This window comes from Macaca fascicularis, chromosome 14 (assembly GCF_037993035.2).
Source record: "Macaca fascicularis isolate 582-1 chromosome 14, T2T-MFA8v1.1".
Classification (NCBI taxonomy): Eukaryota; Metazoa; Chordata; class Mammalia; order Primates; family Cercopithecidae; genus Macaca; species Macaca fascicularis.
In genome coordinates, this window is record NC_088388.1 from 19,202,756 (window position 1) to 19,225,248 (window position 22,493).

A 22,493-nucleotide genomic window follows, 5' to 3' on the forward strand; every position below is an offset into this window, starting at 1 on the left:
GCTGCTCCTTTCCCTGTAGTATCTGAGTCTCTCTGGAATGATGTTCCCTCTGAAGGTCATCTCTGTGTCTAGGCTGCAAGCCAAGCATGAAGCAAATTGTAGCACAGACCTATTGGCTTTGTTAAGTGGTCAGAATGCCCTCCCTGACTCTGAAAACAAAGCCCTGCTTTTCACATGATGTCATCTAATTTATCCTCAGCAACCACAACCAAGGACCCTAAGATGCAGCACTTACTTTTCGTTCATTTCAAGACACCATATTTCCAGCTCCATGGAATCTCCCTGTAGAAAGGACAAATTTAAAATATTTGTTTTAAAAATTTTTAATTTCAAAGCATTACAGTCACTATAAAAATATTAAAAGGTATAGATAAGCAAAAAGAAAAAAAGGGATATCAACTTATAATCGAACCAGCCTCTTCTCTAAATAAAAGGGCAATCACAGTCTATGTACTACTTTGAGGATTTGCTTTTTCTTAATAAATACTTCATGGAATTTTCCCTATAATTAAAAATTCTAAATCATTTAAAATGGTTCCGCAGTATCCCACTATAGGACTATCATTTTATCCAACCAGTCCTCCAATTCTTGGACATAAAGGTTGTTTCTTTTTTTTATTTATTTATTTTTTTAATTTTTTTTTTGAGACAGAGTCTCGCTGTGTCCCAGGCTGGAGTGCAGTGGCCGGATCTCAGCTCACTGCAAGCTCCGCCTCCCGGGTTTACGCCATTCTCCTGCCTCAGCCTCCCGAGTAGCTGGGACTACAGGCGCCCGCCACCTCGCCCGGCTAGTTTTTTTTTTTTTGTATTTTTTAGTAGAGACAGGGTTTCACCGTGTTAGCCAGGATGGTCTCGATCTCCTGACCTCGTGATTCGCCCGTCTCGGCCTCCCAAAGTGCTGGGATTACAGGCTTGAGCCACCGCGCCCAGCCTGTTTCTTTTTTTTAAGACAGAGTCTCACTCTGTCGTCCAGGCTGGAGTACAGTGGCATAATCTGGGCTCACTGCAAGCTCCGTCTCCCAGGTTCATGCCATTCTCCCGCCTCAGCCTCCCAAGTAGCTGGGACTACAGGCACCAGCCACCACAGCTGGCTAATTTTTTGTATTTTTAGTAGAGACGGGGTTTCACGTGTTAGCCAGGATGGTCTCGATCTCCTGACCTCATGATGCACCTGCCTCGAACTCCCAAAGTGCTGGGATGACAGGCATGAGCCATAGCACCCGGCCAAGGTTGTTTCTTTAGTCTTGGTTTTTGTATCTTCATCTGAGTTTAAACATAAAGGTTGTTTCTAATTTTCATTACTGCAAACATTAGTGATAAACAACATTGAGACTAAAACTTTTCCAACAAACTCAATTAATTTCCTTGGGAAAATTTTCAGAATTACAACTGCTGAGCCGGGCATGGTGGTTCACGCTCATAATCCCAGCACTTTGGGAGGCCGAGGCTGGCAGACCATGAGGTCAGGAGATCAAGGCCATCCTGGCCAACACGGTGAAACCCCATCTCTACTAAAATACAAAAAATTAGCCAGGCGTGGTGGCACGTGCCTGTAATCCCAGGGAGGGGAAGGTTGTAGTGAGCCAAGATCGCACCACTACACTCCAGCCTGGGCAACAGAGCAGAAAAAAAAAAAAGTGCTATGGGGGTGGGGTTAAGTAATTTAGCTAAAGTCACTTGGCTGGGATTGAACTTGGCTCTGTGTAGCTCCAAATTCTATTTACCTTTAATTATACCACACAGCCTTACAATCTATTAGTGAAAATACATTGAAACAGCATCTCCATCAATCCTAATGTGAAATAAGGCAAGCAAACACATTTTTAAAACTCATAATACTGGCTGGGCAAAGTGGCTCACTCCTATAATCCCGGCACTTTGGGAGTGTGAGGCAGGGGGATCAGCTGAGGCCAGGAGTTTGAAGCTGCAGTGAGCTATAAGCAGAACTGCACTCCAGCCTGGGCAGTACAGGGAGACCCTGTCTCTACAAAATTTTTTATTTTTTTTTAAACATTAGCGGTGTGTGGTGGTGCATGCCTGTACTCCCAGCTACTCGGAAAGGCTGAGGTGGGAGGATCCCTTGAACCTAGGAATTTGAGGCTGCAGTGAGCCATGACTGCACCACTGAACTCCAGCCTGGGAGATAGAGTGAGACCCAGTCTCAAAACAACAGCAGGCTGGGCATGGTGGCTCAGGCCTGTAATCTTAGCACTTTGGGAGGCCCAGGAAGGTGGATCACCTGAAGTCAGGAGTTCGAGACCAGCCTGGCCAACACAGTAAAACCCCGTCTCTACAAAAAATACAAAAAATAGCCGGGCATGGTGGCACACACCTGTTAACCCTAGCTACTCGGGAAGCTGAGGCACGAGAATTGCTTGAACACGGGAGGTGAGGGTTGCAGTGAGCTGAGATCATGCCACTGCACTCCAAGCTGGGAAACAGAGCAAGACTCTGTCTCAAAAAAAAAAACCCCAAAAGCAACTACTACCACCACCACCCAGCAAGTCACACTGTAGAAACAAATATAAACAAAGCACCATAGGAATTCTAAGTAAAGACTGCAGTTATATCTCCCACTAAAAGGGGGAAAGTTTCTAGAGCATGTGAGTCTTGAAGGATGAGCAGAAGTATGTCATGCGAACAAGAGGGTAAAGAGCCTACATCAAGTGGTTGGAATAATAAGTTCAAAAACCATGACCCCTGTAATCCCAGCACTCTGAGAGACTGAGGCAGGCAGATCGCTTGAGCTCAGGAGTTTGAGACCAGCCTGGGAAACATGGTGAACCCCCATCTCCACAAAAAATACAAAAACTAGCTGGGCATGGTGGTGCATGCCTATAGTCTCAGCTACTCAGGAGGCTGAGGTGGGAGGATTGTTTGAGCCTAGGAGGTCGAGGCTGCAATGAGCCATGATTGTGTCACTTACTCCAGCCTGGGTAACTGAGCAAGACCCTGTCTCAAAAAACAAAACAGGCCAGGCACAGTGGCTCACACCTGTAATCCCAGCACTTTAGGAGGCAGAAAGTGGGCGGGTCACCTGAGATCAGGAGTTCAAGACCAGTCTGGTCAAAACGGCGAAACCCTGTCTCTAGTAAAGTACAAAAATTAGCCAGGCATGGTGGCAGGCGCCTGTAATCCAAGTCACTTGGGAGGCTGAAGCAGGAGAATCGCTTGAATCCAGGAAGTGAAGGCTGCAGTGAGTCAAGATTGTGCCACTGCACTCCAGCCTGGGCAACAAGAGTGAAACTCTGTCTCAAAAAATAAAATAAAAACAAAAAACAGGGCGGGCGCGGTGGCTCACTCTTGTAATCCCAGCACTTTGGGAGGCCAAGGCAGGCGAATCACAAGGTCAGGAATTCGAGACCAGCCTGACCAACACGGTGAAACCTCGTCTCTACTAAAAATACAAAAATTAGCCAGTCATGGTGGCGTGTACCTGTCATCCCAGCTACTCAGGAGGCTGAGGCAGGAGAATCACTTGAACCCGGGAGGCAGAGGATGCAGTGAGCCGAGATCGCTCCACTGCACTCCAGCCCGGGCAATAGACCGAGACTCAGTCTCAAAAACAAACAATCAAGCAAACAAACAAAAAAAACCCATGACCCCCTCAGAGAATGATAAGCACATCAGAGAGGAAAGGGCAGGAATAAGACTGAGAAATGAATTCGACTCAGAGGAGGAGCCTTGAGTTCTAAATGAAGACACCAACCTGGCCATAGCCTTACCTCAGAAGTCTTAAGTGAAATCTCCACACACATAGACCTCCCGACCGCAGGCAGCTGCCCTGCCAGTGCCTTCTTTGCTTCATGTGTAACCTCTGGGATGTCTTTGATTGCTAAGTTGAACTGGAAAACAAAAAGGACTCTTGCATGAAACACTCACAGGAACATTATGAAAACAGAAATTAGTATATGTTGGGTAATGCAAGTATTGCTGTGGCTGATTAAGGAAGACAATTCATTCACTTCTCCCTTCCCCATAAGGGATAATACTGCATCAAAGCCACAAATCTCAAGTTGAAAAAGGTAATTATCATTACAAAAATTGGCCAAGATATAATTTTTGTCTTCCAAGGACTAAGCTTTTCATCTATCATAGCAGAAAGTTAAGAACCAAATAAATTCAGGATTAACATACAATAAGAATATCCTTTTCAAGTAAATGGACCAAATAGAATTAGATATTTTAATGTTATTTATAATAATATAAATGTTATTAATTATTGCACTTGAGAACTTTACATTCATTCCTTGTGACAAACACTACAGTATATCTTAGTAAATAACAGAATTTTACCCAATCTGAACCCGTTGGAGATGATGATGAACGAGTGCAAATCTTTTCACCAAGACGAGCCTGGACAATCACTTGGACAGTCTGGAAAAAAAAAAAAAGAAATCCCAAAATGATGAAAAGTCTTAACAAACTAATCTGGCTCCTGATCAGGGTTAAAATCCTCCCAATACAGGGTTTAAACGATGCCAATTAACCATAAGTATACTTTGGGAAACAGTATAGTTTTAATTTTTGAGAACAGATAGAAAAAACATTACATACAAAAAACAACTTTATAAACATTTCTAAAGGTATAGTGTCAACCAATGAAAGGAATTACAGGTTGAGGCTTGGAAACTGTAATATTCTCATATGGCAGAAGGAAAGCTGAGCATAGTGGTTTGATGTTCATAAAGAAACGAGTCCAACTGTGGTTTTAAATATTCACTGCCACAAACTTACAACCCCATGGTAGATTTAAAACAAAAATTCCACAATTATTCATACCATTTGGCCCATATGGCAAAAGTCTTCCACATAATTTCACAACTAAAATCAACTACATGGATTGTTCTAGCATGGCAATGGTTGAGAGGAGTGACATAGGTGAAAATGATTTTAAGATTTAGGAAAATATGGGATTCAAAATTCAATTTTAATTCCCCATTTACCAGGAAGGGAAGAATATATAAAATTTGAACATTTCAGGATTAGTTGAAACTTAAGGAAAGATGTCCGAAATGCTGCCCATTCCAGCTGACGGTCTTTGTTCTCACCCAAAGGGAACATACTGTGCCAATAACCTGGCATAACAATTTGACATTTCTGCAGTCTTACAAAAAAAAAAAATTTTTTTTTTGAACAAGTAGCTGTAGAAAATTGGAAGCTACATTTTAGCTACACCCCCAATACCGCCCCCATACCTCACAGTTTGGTTGACAACAGACAGAAGTATCCCTTAAAATGGGCAAGCTGCAAGCTGTTATGCTACTTTCCAAAGAGAGTTGTTCGCAAAAGGCAGAAGCACGGAAGTTATTTCTAACACTTCTGGGCTCATGAGAATGGACATATTACCTTGAGGGCAAAAAATTTAATAAACTTGTCCAGATCCTTTCTGTCCTGGGAATTGAGATCAGTTTCCATTGCCTATAGGAATCTAAAAAAAAAAAAAAAAAAAGTGAAAAAAACATGACTAATATCTTTAAAAAGGCATTGATACATCAAAGCATACAGAGATGGTATTGTCTACTAGCCTAGGAATAATCATGTGGGAGTGGGAGGAAAAAAAATTTCCTTTAACTAAAGATACCAATGTGAAAAACACTAAGATACTATCTCTTGAGGAAAATAGATTTCACAAAGAGTTACATCTAGGAACCTAAAAAATGAATGAGAACATTTTACCTGATTCTGAAACTTTGAGCTTTAAATATAATTATCCATTCAAAATTATTTCATCATCCAGCAGATTTAGGACTACATTTTAATGAGACATAAACTTTGCTGAACACACATGAGTTAATTTATCTTCCTTCAAAGGCCACTAAATCAATTTAACTTTGGGGAGTTATGGGCTTTTGAGAATCTATTGACAAAAGCTCTTTCTCCAGAAAAATATATACATACAGGAATGTTTGCATATAGTTTCATGGGGATTCATGGATTTCATGAAACACACCATAAATGCCCTCCCTGGCTGGCCGCTATGGGCCATGCCTGTAATCCCAACACATTGGGAGGCCAAGGCAGGAGAACTGCTTGAGCCATGGAATTTGGACCAGCTTGGGCAAGACCAACATGGTGAGACCCCATCTCATATTTAAACAAAACAAAAAGCCCTCCCAGGTTGAAATGATTTGAGATGATTTGATAGAAAGGATGCATTTAGAGAGAGACAAGCATGAACAAAGAGGCATAAACAACAGAGAGCAAATTAGGTTTAGAAATAATAAGTATTCCAGTTTTCCAAAGGATTGAGTATAGATGGAAAATGTTAATGGATGTCCTGGGCCAGCAGATAAAATGGATTCCCGCAGCTGAGGGGTGCCATGTTTAAAACAGAACAAGATGGCCATAGCTGGCGGACCAAGTAGTTATGTACGCTTTGTTCTCAAAAACATGTATAAAAGTAGTACAGGACCTCCCTTTTTACAATCAAGCCGAACGTGTTGGAGCTGTTGATCCCAAGCTAAATTGGGCAAGAAACCCCAACCTCCAACCCCTGAACTCCCTCAATCAGCCGTTTGAAACAAATGTCTGAGAGACTTCTGGTTTTGGGCTTGGAAACTAACCCTTTCTGGCTCAGGGCTCAGCTGTATCAACCAATCAGAACTCGGCTATGCTGACCAACCAGAACTAAGCAAGTTTCAATCCTTCCTTTGCATAAACGGACCTGACTCTGAACCTAGGCACTATAAAACCTGCACCCTCCCTTTGTTCTGCCAGTTTGCAAACTGTTCACTGGGATAAAGTCTCTTTCCCCAAATTCCTTTGCAGAGAACTTTTGTTCACAGGAAGTAATACAGTGTTGGGGCCAGACCATGAGCATCTTGAATATAATCAGCATCTAGAAGCCAGATCTGCACCTAGTGTAGGAGACAGGGGAGCTCACCCAAGGCTTTTGACAAGAGGAAGTGACACAATCAGAGTGGTAACAAGATCCTGAATGTTGCTTTAGAAAGACAGCTTTGGCCGGGCGCGGTGGCTCACGCCTGTAATCCCAGCACTTTGGGAGGCCGAGGCGGGTGGATCACGAGGTCAGGAGATCGAGACCATCCTGACTAACACGGTGAAACCCCGACTCTACTAAAAATACAAAAAATTAACAGGGCGTGGTGGCGGGCACCTGTAGTCCCAGCTACTCAGGAGGCTGAGGCAGGAGAATGGCGTGAACCCGGGAGGCGGAACTTGCAGTGAGCCAAGATTGCGCCACTGCACTCCAGCCTGGGCAACAGAGCCAGACTCTGTCTCAAAAAAAAAAAAAAAAAATTAGAAAGACAGCTTTACGGGCATAATGCAGAACACTTTTGAGTATGAAAAGCGGGGAAATCAGTTAAGTCCTTGGCAATTTTAATTAAGGATTGTGATCAAGGCCAAAACTCTAGCACAGGCATGATTGGGCGATATTTTGGAGAAGCTGAAGGCCAGGCGTGGCTCACGCCTGTAATCCCAGCACTTTGGGAGGCCGAGGTGGGTGGATCACTTGAGGTTGGGAGTTTGAGATCAGCCTGGCCAACACGGTGAAACCCCGTCTCTACTAAAAATGCAAAAATTAGCTGGGCGTGGTGGCACACGCCTGTAATACCAGCTACTCGGGAGGCTAAGGCAAGAGAATTGCTTGAATCCAGGAGGCAGAGGTTGCAGTGGGCCCAGACTGCGCCACTGCATTCCAGCCTGGGTGGCAGAGTGACACTTCATCTCAAAAAAAAAAAAAAAAAAAAAAAACCCCAAAAAATAAAAAACCAAGGAAGAGTTGATAAGATTTAATGACCAACTTAAGAAACAGGATAAAGGAGTGGCAGTTTTAAACGTGGATAACTGAGAGGCTAGAGTTTCATTTAACAAAAACAGGGAAGCCAGATTGGGAAAAGATTTTAAGGAAAAGAATAAACAAAAGGAGAACTGAAAAAGGAAATAATGGGTACACGTTAAATTTTTTTTTGGCTGGGGATGGTGGCGTACACCTATAATCCCAACAGTTTGGGAGGTTGAGGCAGGTGGATCACTTTAGACCAGGAGTTGGAGACCAGCCTGGACAACATGGCACAACCTGTCTCTACTTAAAATACAAAAAAATTTAGCCAGGCATAGTGGCGCATGCCTGTAGTCCCATCTACTCAGGAGGGTGATGTGGGAGAAAGGCTTGAGCCCTGGAGGTCAAGGCTGCAGTGAGCCATGGCTGCTCCACTGCACTCCAGCCTGGGCAACAGGAGTAAAACTCTGTCTCAAAAAAAAAAGAAAAAAGAAAAAAAATTCAGGTATAACTTAGATGCACTGAAATGCACAAATCTTGGGTGTACAGGTCAATAAATATTTTTATATGTATACACCCATATAACCACAATCCAGATACAGTTATAGAACATACCGAATATTCTAGAAGGCTCCATTACACCCCTCTCAGTCTATAAATCCACCAAAAGGAAATAATTACTGATAACTGTCACCACAGATTAGTTTGGGCTGTTTTGAATTTCTTACAAATATAATCAATAATATTAACTCTCTTGTGTGTGGCTTTTATTCAACATTATGTCTGTAATACAATTCATCTACACTGTTGGATATAGCAGCAGCTTATTCTTTTTTATTGCTTCATAGTACCCTATCTCATGAATATAACATAATATTAAAAATAAATTCTAGGCCGGGCGCGGTGGCTCAAGCCTGTAATCCCAGCACTTTGGGAGGCCGAGACGGGTGGATCACGAGGTCAGGAGATCGAGACCATCCTGGCTAACACGGTGAAACCCCGTCTCTACTAAAAAATACAAAAAACTAGCCGAGCGAGGTGGCGGGCGCCTGTAGTCCCAGCTATTCCGGAGGCTGAGGCAGGAGAATGGCGTGAACCCGGGAGGCGGAGCTTGCAGTGAGCTGAGATCCGGCCACTGTACTCCAGCCTGGGCGACAGAGCGAGACTCCGTCTCAAAAAAAAAAAAAAAATAAATAAATAAATAAATAAATAAATTCTAGGCCGGGCACAGTGGCTCACGCCTGTAATCCCAGCACTTTTGGAGGCCGAGGCGGGTGGATCACGCAGTCAGGAGTTCAAGACCAGCCTGGCCAAGACAGTGAAACCCCTTCTCTACTAAAAACACAAAAATTGGCTGGGTGTGGTGGTGGGCACCTGTAATCCCAGCTACTCAGGAGGCTGAGGCAGAGAACTGCTTGAACCCAGGAGACAGAAGTTGCAGTGAGCCAAGATCGCACCACTGTACTCCAGCCTGGGCAATGGAGCAAGACTCCATCTTAAATAAATAAACAAATAAATAAAATTCTACTGATCATAAACATTTGGGTTGTTTCCTGTTTTTAGCTATCATATTCTTGTATACGTCTTTTGGTGGATGTAAACATTCACTGCTATCAGAGGCAAAGCCAGGAATGTTAATGGTGGGTCACTGAGTATACGGTACATATGTTTAGTTTAAATAGACACTGCCAGAAAGGTTTAAAGTATCTGTACCAGTTCACAGTCCCAGCAGCAGTGTTTGAGTGCTCCAGCTGCTATAAATCTATATACCACTTGGTAATACTTATTCTTTAATTTCAGCCATTCTGGTAAAGATAGTAGTATCTGGTAGTATCTCATCTAATCTGCATTTCCCTGATAACTGAAATTTCCCCTATTAGCACCTTTACATATGCTTATTAGCAATTTGGATATCCTATTTTATTATTGTATTTTTTAATTTTGTGAGACAAAATATTGCTCTGTTGCCTAGGCTGGAGTGCAGTGGCATGATCATAGCTCACTGCGGCTTCACGCATCCAGGCTCAGGCGATACTCCTGCCTCGGCCTCCAAGTAGCTGCAACCACAGGCTACAGCTAAGACACCCTCTTTTGTGAAGTGCTAGTTTAAGCCTTTTGCCCATTTTTACCATTGGGTTTTCTTTTTCTTACTGGAGTTTTAAACATATATTCTGGATACAAGTACTTCGTTGGATACACATACTGCAAATATCTTCCCCAGAGGTGGCTTGCCATTCTGATGGAACCTATTTTTAATTTATTTTTATTTATTTATTTATTTTTGAGACGGAGTCTTGCTCTGTCGCCCAGGCTGGAGTGCAGTGGCGCGATCCCCGCTTGCTGCAAGCTCCGCCCCACTGGGTTCACACCATTCTCCGGCCTCAGCCTCAGGCGCCCGCCACCATGCCCGGCTATTTTTTTTTGTATTTTTAGTAGAGATGGGGTTTCACCATGTTCGCCAGGATGGTCTCGATCTCCTGACCATCTGGGATTACAGGCGTGAGTCACTGCGCCTGACCTATTTTTCATTTTTTAAAAAGAGACTGAATATACTAACAGACAACGGCTATGAAGCCATTCTTAGAAGATTAACAAGAATTCTGGACAGAAATATAATTAACCATTAATCAGGCTGCACTTTGACCCACTTCCTTGTAACCATTTGCATCCCTACTATTCTTTTTTTTTTTTTTTTTTTTTGAGACGGAGTCTCGCGCTGTCACCCAGGCTGGAGTGCAGTGGCCGGATCTCAGCTCACTGCAAGCTCCGCCTCCCGGGTTCACGCCATTCTCTTGCCTCCGCCTCCCGAGTAGCTGGGACTACAGGCGTCCGCCACCTCGGCCGGCTAGTTTTTTGTATTTTTTTTTTAGTAGAGACGGGGTTTCACTGTGTTAACCAGGATGGTCTCGATCTCCTGACCTCGTGATCCGCCCGACTCGGCCTCCCAAAGTGCTGGGATTACAGGCTTGAGCCACCGTGCCCGGCCACATCCCTACTATTCTATAGCTAGGCTCCCTGATGTTAGAATCATAAGACTTTTGTTTAAGAATTGCTTAAGTACACAGGCACAGTGGCTTATGCCTGTAATCCCAGTACTTTGGGGGGCCAAGGTGGGAGAATCACTTTAGTCCACGAGTTCGAGACCAGCCTGAGCAACATGGTGAATCACCATCTCTAGAAAAAATATATATATAAAAATTAGCAGGGCATGGTAGTCCCAGTTACTCAGGAGGCTGAGATAGGAAGATCGCTTGACCCTGGGAGGCAGAGATTGCAGTGAGCCGAGATTGTGCTACTACACTCCAACCTGGTCGACAGAGCAAGACCCTGTTAAAAAAAAAAAAAAAATTGCCTAAGCGGATCCTGAATAGCTGACACCAAACAGTTTAAAGACCCCCACAGAGGCCGGGCGCTGTGGCTCAAGCCTGTAATCCCAGCACTTTGGGAGGCCGAGACGGGCGGATCACAAGGTCAGGAGATCGAGACCATCCTGGCTAACACGGTGAAACCCCATCTCTACTAAAAAATACAAAAAATGAGCCGGGCGAGGTGGCGGGTGTCTGTAGTCCCAGCTACTCAGGAGGCTGAGGCAGGAGGATGGCGTAAACCCGGGAGGTGGAGCTTGCAGTGAGCTGAGATCCAGCCACTGCACTCCAGCCTGGGCGACAGAGCGAGACTCCGTCTCAAAAAAAAAGACCCCCACAGAGAAACCAAACCAGCGTAAGAATATAGCTTCTTCATCTCTCTATGCCATGACTTTACCCTGCATACTCTGACCAATCAATGATCTCCACACTTCAGCCCACTCCCAAACTCTTAAATTCAAACTCTACCCCCAAACTCCCCGGGGAGGCAGATTTGAGGGTTCCCCGTTTCCTCTTTGGGCAGCCCTACAATTAAACCTCTTTCTCTGTTGCAATCCAGTGTCTCGGCATACTCACTGCACAAAATGAACAATGGACCTATAAGAGTTACAGCTGGACAACATATATATAAAGACAGAATTCTGACCCACAACCTGAAGCAACCAGCACAAGAAGCCAACCTACTATCTACACTGAGTCAATGAAGTCAGACTATCTCTAGCAACGAGTCCAGGAAGCCAACAATAACCACTATAACAATAGGCTTAATTCACAACAGCCAAGATATGGAATCACCCTAAATGTCTAACAACGAAGATAAGGACAATGTGGAAGCTGGGCGTGGTGGCTCACGCCTATAATCCCAGCACTTTGGGAGGCCAAGGCAGGCGGATCATGAGGTCAGGAGTTAGAGATCAGCCTGGCCAACATAGTAAAATCCCTTCTCTACTAAAATTACAAAAAATTAGCCAGACATGGTGGCGGGCGCCTGTAGTCCCAGCTACTCGGGAGGCCGAGGCAGGAGAATCACTTGAACCCAGGAGGCAGCGGTTACAGTGAGCCGAGATCGCACCACTGCACTCCAGCCAGAGCAACAGAGTGAGACGACTCCTCAAAAAATTAGCCGACTGTGGTGGCACACACCTGTAGACAAGGCTACTTGGAAGGCTGAGGCAGGAGAATGGCTTGAACTCGGGAAGCGGAGGTTGCAGTGAGCCAATACCACAACACTGCACTCTAGCCTGGGTGACAGAGTGAGACTCTGTCTCAAAAAAAAAAAAAAAAAAAAAAAAGTGGAATATATATATCATGGAAATTACCAACAGAAAAAGAGTAAAATCCTGTCATTTGCAGCAACATGAATGAACCTGGAGAGCATTATGTTAATAACGTGAAATAAGCTAAGCATGGAAAGACAAATGCTGCATGATCTCACTCATGTGGAATCTAAGATGTTGTTACTAAAGTAGTAGAGAGTAGAATAGGAGTTACCAGAGGATAGGGAAGTAGGGCGTAGAATGACGGCAAGAAATTTGTCAACAGGTACAAGGCCACAGTTAGAGAGGAAGATTAAGTTCCGATGTTCTATATCATAGCTGAATGACTAGAGTTAACAATAATGTATATTTCAAAATACCAAAAGAGAGGTTTTTTTGTTTTGTTTTGTTTTGTTTTTTGAGACAGAGTCTCGCTCTGTCACCCAGGCTGGAGTGCAATGGTGCGATATTGGCTTACTGCAACCTCCGACTCCTGGGTTCAAGCGATTCTGGTGCCTTAGCCTCCCTGAGTAGCTGGGATTACAGGCTTGCGCCATCTTGCCCAGTTGATTTTTGTATTTTTAGTAGAGACAGGGTTATGCCACATTGGCCAGGCTGATTTTGAACTCCTGGACTCAAGCAATTCACCTGCCTCAGCCTCCCAAAGTGCTGGGATTACAGACATGAGCCACCTCGCCCATCCAAAAAGAGAGGTTTTTAAATGTTCTCATCACAAAGAAACAATAAATGTTTAAGGTGATGAATATGCTAATTATCCTGAATAGGTCACGATACAATTTAGACATGCATCAAAACATGAACCCCATAAATATGTATAATTATTATGTATCAATCATAAATTAAAAATGAAAACAAAAAACCACTAGTCCAAAAGAGCTAGGTCTTAATAATACCCTACCATTTTGGTCCCCATGGCCTCCAACTTAGGACCAACTGAAGAAAGCCAAATACGCACCTCCTAACCAATCACACAGGATGCTCTGCTTCTAGTCAGGCTGCCTCCAGCTGCCCTATGCCAGGAGCCTCCAATTAGGGCAAACCTGAAACCTTCTCCTTTCCCCTCCAACTATAAAGCTTTCCCATTCCTCTGTCCGCTTCTGAGTCTCTGCCAAATGCAAATGGTAACAGCTGACTCTTTTGCTCTGAACAGCCTTTGCTTGTTCTCATCTGGGTGCTCTTTATTTCCATATTAAAAATAGCTTTGATGCACTTTGGGAAGCTGAGGCAGGCAGATCACTTGAGATCAGGAATTTGAGACCATCCTGGCCAACATGGCGAAACCCTGTCTCTACCAAAAAATACAAAAATTAGCCAGGCGTGGTCGTGCATGCCTCTAATCCTAGCTGCTTGGGAGGCTTAGGCAAGAGAATCACTTGAACCTGGGAAAAACATTATTTTTTTGAACATAAAAAAGTGCTAACCATCAAACGAAAGATTAATCATTAAAATTAAGAGAAAAGAAAATAAATTTTTGCTGATCTGCAAATCATGAAGATATTCTCCTATATTTTCTCATAGAAACGTTTTGTTTTATTGCACCACTGCATCCCATCCTGGGCAGCAGAGTGAGACTCCATCTCAAAATAGATAAATAAAAATGGCTGAGTTGTAGCTCTCAACAAACAATATGTTGAAAGTATACAATTTAATACGATTTAACATACTTATGTACGGTAAAACCATCACCAAAAACAAAATAGTGAACCCCAATAGTTCCCAAAAGTTTCCTCATGCCTCCTTTTAGCCACTCTTTAATACTCCTTATCCTTAGGCAACCACTGATCCTTAATCTGCAGTTGGTAGAATTCTTTATCAATGGCTGGATGCGGTGGCTCATGCCTGTAATCCCAGAACTTTGGGAGGCTGAGGCAGGCTGATCACAAGGTCAAGAGATCAAGACCAGGCTAGCCAACACGGTGAAACGCTGTCTCTACTAAAAATACAAAAATTAGCTGGGTGTGTTGGTGCATGCTTATTGTCCCAGCTACTCGGGAGGCTGAGTCAGGAGGATTGCCTGAACCTGGGAGGCGGAGGTTGCAGTGAGCTGAGATCATGCCACTGTACTCCAGCCTGGGCGACAGACTCCGTCTCAAAAAAAAAAGGAAAAAAAAAAAAAAAAGAAAACTAAACTAAATTAAAAGAAAAAAAGAATCCAATCCCAGCACTTTGGGAGGCCGAGGCGGGTGGATCACAAGATCAGATCGAGACCATACTGGCCAACATGGTGAAACCCCGTCTCCACTAAAAATAAAAAAAAAAATTAGCTGGGTGTGGTGGCACATGCCTGTAATCCCAGCTACTCAGGAGGCTGAGGCAGGAGAATCTCTTGAACCTGGGGGGTGGAGACTGCAGTGAGCCGAGATTGCGCCACCGCACTCCAGCCTAGCGATAGAGCGAGACTCTGTCTCAAAATAAAATAAAATAAAATTAAATTAAAAAATAAATAAATTCCAGGCAAAGTCAGCTGAGAAAATAGGTTAAGTGATTTCAAAAAGGTGATCAGAGGCCTGCTGACACTTTCAGCAAAGAGTCTAGTCACTGAAAGTGGCAAATGGTGATCCTGTACCAAAGTCCAGGATTCCAATATTCAGGCTTAGGAAACTAAAAAATTTCTTTCATTTATTTGTGGTCTTAATGAAGTAAAAGAAACTAATTTTATTAATTCAATCAAGGTTTTGGGGACAACACAAATTACAAGAGACTGTTTATATAGCACATATATATATTTTTTTGAAACAGGGTCTCACACTGTTGCCGGGGCTAGAGCATAGTGGCACAATCATAGCTCACTGTAACCTGGAACTCCTGGTCTCAAGCAATCCTCCTATCTAAGCCTCTCAAGTAGCTGGGACTATAAACTCCCACCACCACGCGCAGCTAATTAAAAAAAATTTTTGGCCAGGCATGGTGGCTCACACCTGTAATCACAACACTTTGGGAGACAGAGGTGGGCGGATCACCTAAGGTCAGTAATTCAAGACCAGCCTGACCAACATGACGAAACCCTGTCTCTACTAAAAATACAAAATTAGCCGGGTGTGGGCACAGTGGCAGGTGACTGTAATCCCAGCTACTCAGGAGGCTGAGGCACGAGAATCACTTGAATACAGGAGGTGGAGGTTGCAGTGAGCCAAGATTGCACCACTGCACTCCAGCCTAGGCAACAAGAGCAAAACTCCGTCTCTAAAAAAATAAATAAAATAAAATTTTGGGGGGCTGGGTGCAGTGGCTCAGGCCTGTAATCCCAGCACTTTGGGAGGCTGAGGTTGGTGGATCATGAGGTCAGGAGTTCTAGACCAGCCTGACCAACATGGTGAAGCCTCATCTCCACTAAAAAATACAAAAATTAGCCAGGCATGGTGGCAGGCGCCTTTAATCCCAGCTACTCGGGAAGCTGAGGCAGAATAGCTTGAACCCAAGAGGTGGAGGTTGCAGCGAGCCAAGATCCCACCCTTGCACTCCAGCCTGGGCGACAGAGCAAGACCCTGTCACCAAAAAAAAAAAAAATTTTTTTTTCTTTTTTTGGTGACAGGGTCTTGCTCTGTCGCCCAGGCTGGTCTCAAACTGCTCGCCTCAAGTGATCCTCTCACCCCCACCTCCCAAAGCACTGGGATTACAGTTGTGAGCCACTGTGCTAGGCCCATGAATCCAATTTTTGAGAAAGTAGAGAGAAAGAGATGTGTCAAGTATAAGGATGTTATCTTTCCTAAAAACATACTGTTTTGGGAAGTAAAATAGTACCAGATGGTTACCTGGTATCACCCCACACTATAAACTTCACATATCATTCTCTACCACAGGGGCAAATGGTTTGGTGGTTCTACTGCCAAAAGTCTATAGAGGCACCTGACAACGTATGTATTTGACTTTCTTCTCTTCAGACTTTGCAGACTACTTACTGCCACAATTCTTGTTATGGCCAAAATGACTGTCTACATTAAGGGCGGAGACTCCTTGATAGTATAGGTTTTAAGGCCACACATCAGCTGCTAGGAGACTAAGCCAAAGAAAAAGAGCTTTTAGGTTACCACTTACTTCAAATCAAGGCCACTTTACCTTTGAGCATTCTAGTCTCTCATTTACTGTGCAACTTTTCTGCAAGTTCTTCAAATTTCTTGCCTCTTTCCTGCTAATATGCTGAATATGTAAGTTCCCGTGAGCTGCATACTATCTTGTTATTAAAATTTTCTGTCCTAGGGATATAACCCAATTACTATGTATAATTTCAGGTTTTCACAAAAAATTTATGTAGTTCCCATTCATGAATAATTGATTAAATGTATCATGTCACTGTTTCTAAAATGCCTTCATCAGTTAAAAAAAAATTATACTCTATAATGTTCCCACAAATATTGCTATCCCTTTAAACTTCATCTACACTTATTGTCCCATGACTTGATACAGGTTTTCTTGTCTTAGAAGTAATCTCATTTAATTAAGACCTTTCTTCATGACAAGACAGTTGAGTAGTAACAAAAACTATTTATTGGACTTTAAATAGCAATTTCAATTTTGCAACATCTCTGCACATCACTTTTGCAAATGGAAATTGCTAACAAATAACACTTTGAGGTTCCCAAAGTGTAAGAGAACATGTATAGACTTGTATCAGATTAAATGCTTTTTTGTTTTTGTTTTGAGACAAGGTCTTGTTCTGTCATCCAGGCTGGAGTGCAGTGGTGCCATCAAAACTCACTGCAAGCCTGGACCTCCTGGGCCCAAGTGATCCTCCCATCTCAGCCTCTCGAGTAGCTGAGACCACAGGTATGTGTCACTACACCCAGCTAATTTTTTAATTTTTTGCAGAAACCTGGGGGGTGGGTCGGGTGTCTCCGTTTGTTCCCCATGCTGGTCTCGAACTCCTGGTCTCAAATGATCCTCTCACCTCAGCCTCCCAAAGTGCTGGGATTAGAGTTGTGAGCCATGGCACCCAGACCAGACTAAATGTTTTTGAACAATTACCAAAAAAACAAATTATCCCATTGTTAGATAATGCCTATAGATAATCACTGACTTCCAAATGCTGGACAGAAGATTCTATCACACTACTTAATTGCAAAAGGTAATAATAAACGAATGGAAAACATTTAACTGGATAAACAGGTTCTCTACATCTTTTACTTACTTTTGTACTGAAATTCTAATTTTGAATAAAGAAATAGGCCAGCCTGGTGGTTCAAGCCTAAAATCCCAGCACTTTGGAAGCCCGAGGTGGACAGATTGCTTGAGCCAGGAGTTTGAAACTACAGTGAGCTATGATTGCACCACTGCACTCCAAATTAGGTAACAGAGTGAGACCCTGTCATTCATTAATTTATACTTACATACATACGTACAGGGTTCTACTTAAACAGGCAGATAAAAAAGACATATTTAAACTATCTTCCTAATCCTCAATTAAAAGCACAGACATAAAAAAGCTATAAAGCCCAAAGACAGTAGAAGAAATAACAAATCAAAGATGTCAACGAACTATTGGAAAATAAAAAGTGAACAGGCTGGGCATGGTGGCTTACACACGTAATCCCAACAATTTGGAAGGCCAAGGTGGGATGACCTCTTGAGCCTAGGAGTTTGAGATCAGCCTGGACAACATGGAGAGACTCTGTCTCTACAAAAAAAAAAAAAAAAAAAAAAAAAAAAAAATTAGCCAAGTGTGGTGGCATGCACCTGTGGTCCCAGCTACTTGGGAGGCCAAGGCAGGAGAATCACTTGAGCCCAGGAGTTCAAGACCAGCCAGGGAACATAGTGACACCTTGTTTCTGCAAAAAAAGTAAGTAGCCGGGCATGGTGGCGTGCACCTATAGTGCCAGCTACTGGGGAGGCTGAGGTAGGCAGACTGCTTAAGCTGGAAGGTCAAGGGCTGCAGTGAGCTGTGATTGCACCACTCCACTGCACTCTAGTCTGGGTGACAGAGTGAGACCCTGTCTCAAAAAAAAAAAAAAAAAAAAAAAGGCCTCTAATTTCTTGCCAGGGCCAAGCATAAGTCTACCTATCAGCTTTCTGGGTGCAGCAAGCAGAATGAGAAATCAGGTAAATTGATTTTACCATATTTGTCTCCATTTGGCCTTTGTAACTGGTCCACTCACTCACCACGAAACACACAAGCGGTGTTTGTTATTCTGAATCTGGAGCCTTCCCTGAACCTCAGCTACCGAGAACCTCTAGTCTGGAACCATTACAGGGTTCTTGGTTCAAATCAGTTCACTTCCTGTTCCAACTTCATTTCACTCTTAGGCTGCTGCTGCTTCTGCATTGTTAAAACAGTTAAAATTCCTCCTCTAGGTTTCCTTCTCCCAAAAACGTAGAGAAACTCTCCTTCTCTACTTTTCCCGTTCTATTCTTGCACGTTTATATCCATTTTATTCCTTTACTATAATTTTATATGGTTTAAAAAGAAGTGGGGCCTGGTGGCACATACCTGTAGTCCCAGCTACTCAGGAGGTTGAGGCAGGAGAATCACTTGAGTCCAAGATGCTGTAGAGAAATATGATCATGCCTGTGAATATCACTGCACAACAGCCTGGGCAACAGAGCAAGACCGCATCTCTTTAAACAGAAATTTGTGCCATATCCAATTCTGCCTGTTACTTAGTATCTTTGGGATGACAGAGCCTTAGGAGACCAAAAATAAAATAAATAAACAAAACAGAACAGATATATGTAGTCACCCTGTCATGTTTAACCAGAAATTTGTAATCAGTCGAAAGTTCCTGATATTATGGCGCTTGTATTCTAACAAGGGGGAAACTGACAATAAAAATACTTAAAATATGTTTGAAAGTAGTAAGTGCTTATTAAGATTAAGCAAGGTTGGCCAGGCACAGTGGTTCATGTCTGTATTCCCAGCACTTTGGGAGGCCAAGGCGGGTGGATCACCTGAGGTCAGGAGTTCGAGACCAGCGTGACCAACATGGAGAAACTCTGTTTCTACTAAAAATACAAAAATTAGGCGGGTGTGATGGCGGGCTCCTGGAATCCCAGCTACCTGGGAAGCTGAGGCAGGAGAATGGCTTCAACCCGGGAAGCAGAGGTTGCAGTGAGCAGAGATTGTGCCATTGTACTCCAGCCTGGCAACAAGACCGAGACTCTATCTCGAAAAAAAAGAAAACAAAAAACCTCTTTATGAACACAAACAGATGAATCTCACATAATACAAAGTGAAAGCAGACACAAAGATACACACTATGAGTGTGACTGCATCTATACCATGCTCTAGAAAAGGTAAATGTAGTCTCTTGTGATAGAAAACAGATCAGTATCAGACAGGTGCAGTGGTTCACACCTGTAATCCCAGCACTCTGGAAGGCTGAGGTGGGTGGGGCACCTGAAGTCAGGAATTCAAGACCAGCCTAGCCCACATGGTGAAACCCCCTCTCTACTAAAACTACAAAACTTAGCCAGGCATGGTGGCACACATCTGTAGTCCCAGCTGCTTGGAAGGCTGAGGTGGGAGGCTCTCTTGAGCCCAGGAGGAGGAGGTTGTAGTGAGCCAAGATCACGTCACTGCACAGACACTATAGCCTGGGTAACAAAGCGAGACTCCGCCTCCAAAAAAAAAAAAAAAAAGAAAAGAAAACATCAGTATTACTTGGGGCTGGGAGTGGAGGCAGAAATGGTAGGGAGAAAAGTTCTACTGATAGGAATTTCCATGTTTTGATTGTGGTGGTGATTATAAGACTTCCACATTTGCCAAAACTTGTCAAACTGTAAATTTATAATGGATATAATTTATTGTATGTCAGTTACACCTCAATCAAGTAGATTTTTAAAAAGGACTGCTCAGGTTGCTGTGTAGAGAACAGACTGTTAGATGTATATGGAACTAATCTAATATTAACAATGAACAGTTAACCAATTAATATTTCCTTGATTCTAAAAATGAATCCTAAATTCAGTTTTTCTGAGTAACAGTTCCTGGCAAATTAACAACATTGCTTTCACATCTGTATAATGCCTACTTCTACTTACACGAAGTCTATAAGCAGTAACCACAAAACTATTACAGAAATAATAGAATGTTTTGCCTGCAATTAAAAAAAAAAAAAACAAGGCCGGGCGCAGTGGCTCACGCCTGTAATCCCAGCACTTTGGGAGGCCGAGGCGGGCGGATCACGAGGTCAGGAGATCGAGACCATCCTGGCGAACATGGTGAAACCCTGTCTCTACTAAAACTACAAAAAAAAAAAAAAAAAAAAATTAGCCGGGCATGGTGGTGGGCGCCTGTAGTCCCAGCTACTCAGGAGGCTGAGGCAGGAGAATGGCGTGAACCCGGGAGGCAGAGCTTGCAGTGAGCCGAGATCGTGGCACTGCACTCCAGCATGGGCAACAGAGCCAGACTCTGTCTCAAAAAACAAACAAACAAACAAACAAACAACTTCCTGACAAATACTTAACACTTTGGGAATTTAAAATGCAGGGTTTTGTTTTTGGGTTTTTTTTTGAGACAGAGTCTCACTCTGTCGCCAAGGCTGGTATGCAGTGGCGCGATCTCACTGCAATCTCCACCTGCCAGGTTCAGGTGATTCTCCTGCCTCAGCCTCCTGAGTAGCTGAGACCAGAGGCACACGCCACCATGCCAGCTTATTTTTGTATTTTTAATGGAGATGGGGTTTCACCATGTTGGCCAAGCTGATCTAGAACTCCTGACCTCAGGTGATCTGCCCACCTTGGTCTCCCAAATGCTGGGATTACAGGCATGTGCTACTAGGCCTGGCCAAAATGCTTTCTTTTTCCTGCCTTTTTTTGCTTTTGTTTTTGTTTTTGAGACAAGGTCTCAATCCTTTGTTGAGGCTGGAGTGCAGTGGCTCGATCACTACTCACTGCAGCCTCAACCTGCCGGACTCAGGTGATTCTCCCACTTCAGCCTCTGGAGTAGCTGGGACGACTAGCATGCCACCACACCCAGCTAATTTTTTGTATTTTTTTGTAGACATGGGGCTTTGCTTTGTTGCCGAGGCTGGTTGTGAACTCCTGGGCTCAAGCAATCCTCCCATCTCAGTCTCCCAAACTGCTGGGGATTGCAGGCATGAGCCACTGCACTTGGCCTTAAAAATGTTTTTAAAGGCTGGCGTGGTGGCTCACGCCTGTAATCCCAGCACTTTGGGAGGCCGAGGTGGGCGGATCACGAGGTCTGAAGATCGAGACCATCCTGGCTAACATGGTGAAACCCCGACTCTACTAAAAATACAAAAAATTAGCCGGACGTAGTGGTGGGCGCCTGTAGTCCCAGCTACTCGGGAGGCTGAGGCAGGAGAATGGCGTGAACCTGAGAGGCAGAGCTTGCAGTGAGCCGAGATTGCGCCACTGCACTCCAGCCTGGGCGACAGAGCCAGACTCCGTCTCAAAAAAAAAAAAAAATGCTTTTAAATTCAGGCTGGAAATGGTGGCTCACACCTGTAATGCCAGCGCTTTGGGAGGCTGAGGCAGGCAGATCACCTGAGGTCAGGAGTTCGAGACTGGCCTGATGAACATGGAGAAAACCCATCTCTACTAAAAATCCAAAAAAAAAAAAAAATTAGCCGTGCATGGTGGCACATGCCTGTAATCTCAGCTACTTGGGAGGCTGAGGCAGGAGAATTGCTTGAAGTCAGGAGGCAGAGGTCATGATGAGCCGAGATCGCGCCATTGCACTCCAGCCTGGGCAACAAGAGCAAAACTCCTTCTCAAAAAAAAAAAAAGCTTCTAAACTCATGTTTATCATGTCAGAACATGTAGGTTTTGAAAGCATGAAAATTAAGTTTATAATTTTACATTTCTATTTATTTATTTTTTGAGACAGAGTCTTGCTCTGTCACCCTGGATGGAGTGCAGTGGTGCGATCTCAGCTCACTGCAACCTCTGCCTGCCAAGTTCGTGATTCTCTGGCCTCAGCCTCCCAAGTAGCTGGGATTATGGGCACCCGCCATCATGCCTGGCTAATTTTTGTAGAGACGGAATTTCATCATGTGAGCCGAGATTGCACCACTGCACTCTAGCCTGGGTGACAGAGCCAGACTCCGTCTCAAAAAAAAAAAAAAAAAAAAATTCACCTCAGGTGATCTTCCCACTGCAGCCTCCCACAGTGCTGTGATTACAGACGTGAGCCACCACGCCTGGCCCGGG

General features: G+C 43.7%; 1 protein-coding gene across 50 annotated transcripts in view; it reads right to left on the bottom strand.

Moving 5' to 3' along the window:
- The window catches only part of ATG13 (autophagy related 13), a 59,399-nt gene that overhangs the window by 25,956 nt on the left and 10,950 nt on the right, over nucleotides 1–22,493 (bottom strand). For 30 of the 50 annotated variants that reach the window (XR_012423277.1, XR_012423275.1, XR_001484896.3 and 27 more), the window contains 5 exons: nucleotides 18,811–18,866; nucleotides 5,350–5,431; nucleotides 4,297–4,377; nucleotides 3,726–3,845; nucleotides 236–282 (listed from right to left, as the gene is read on the bottom strand). Coding sequence is in view for 46 of the 50 variants with exons in the window: in XM_074013787.1 (XP_073869888.1) it covers nucleotides 236–282; nucleotides 3,726–3,845; nucleotides 4,297–4,377; nucleotides 5,350–5,418 (317 nt within the window). In the remaining 4 variants the exon portion in view is untranslated. Of the gene's footprint in view, nucleotides 1–235; nucleotides 283–3,725; nucleotides 3,846–4,296; nucleotides 4,378–5,349; nucleotides 5,432–16,445; nucleotides 16,583–18,810; nucleotides 18,867–22,493 lie in introns of all 50 variants that reach the window. The other 20 variants (XM_074013786.1, XM_045371748.2, XM_074013778.1 and 17 more) reach the window with 2 other exon arrangements.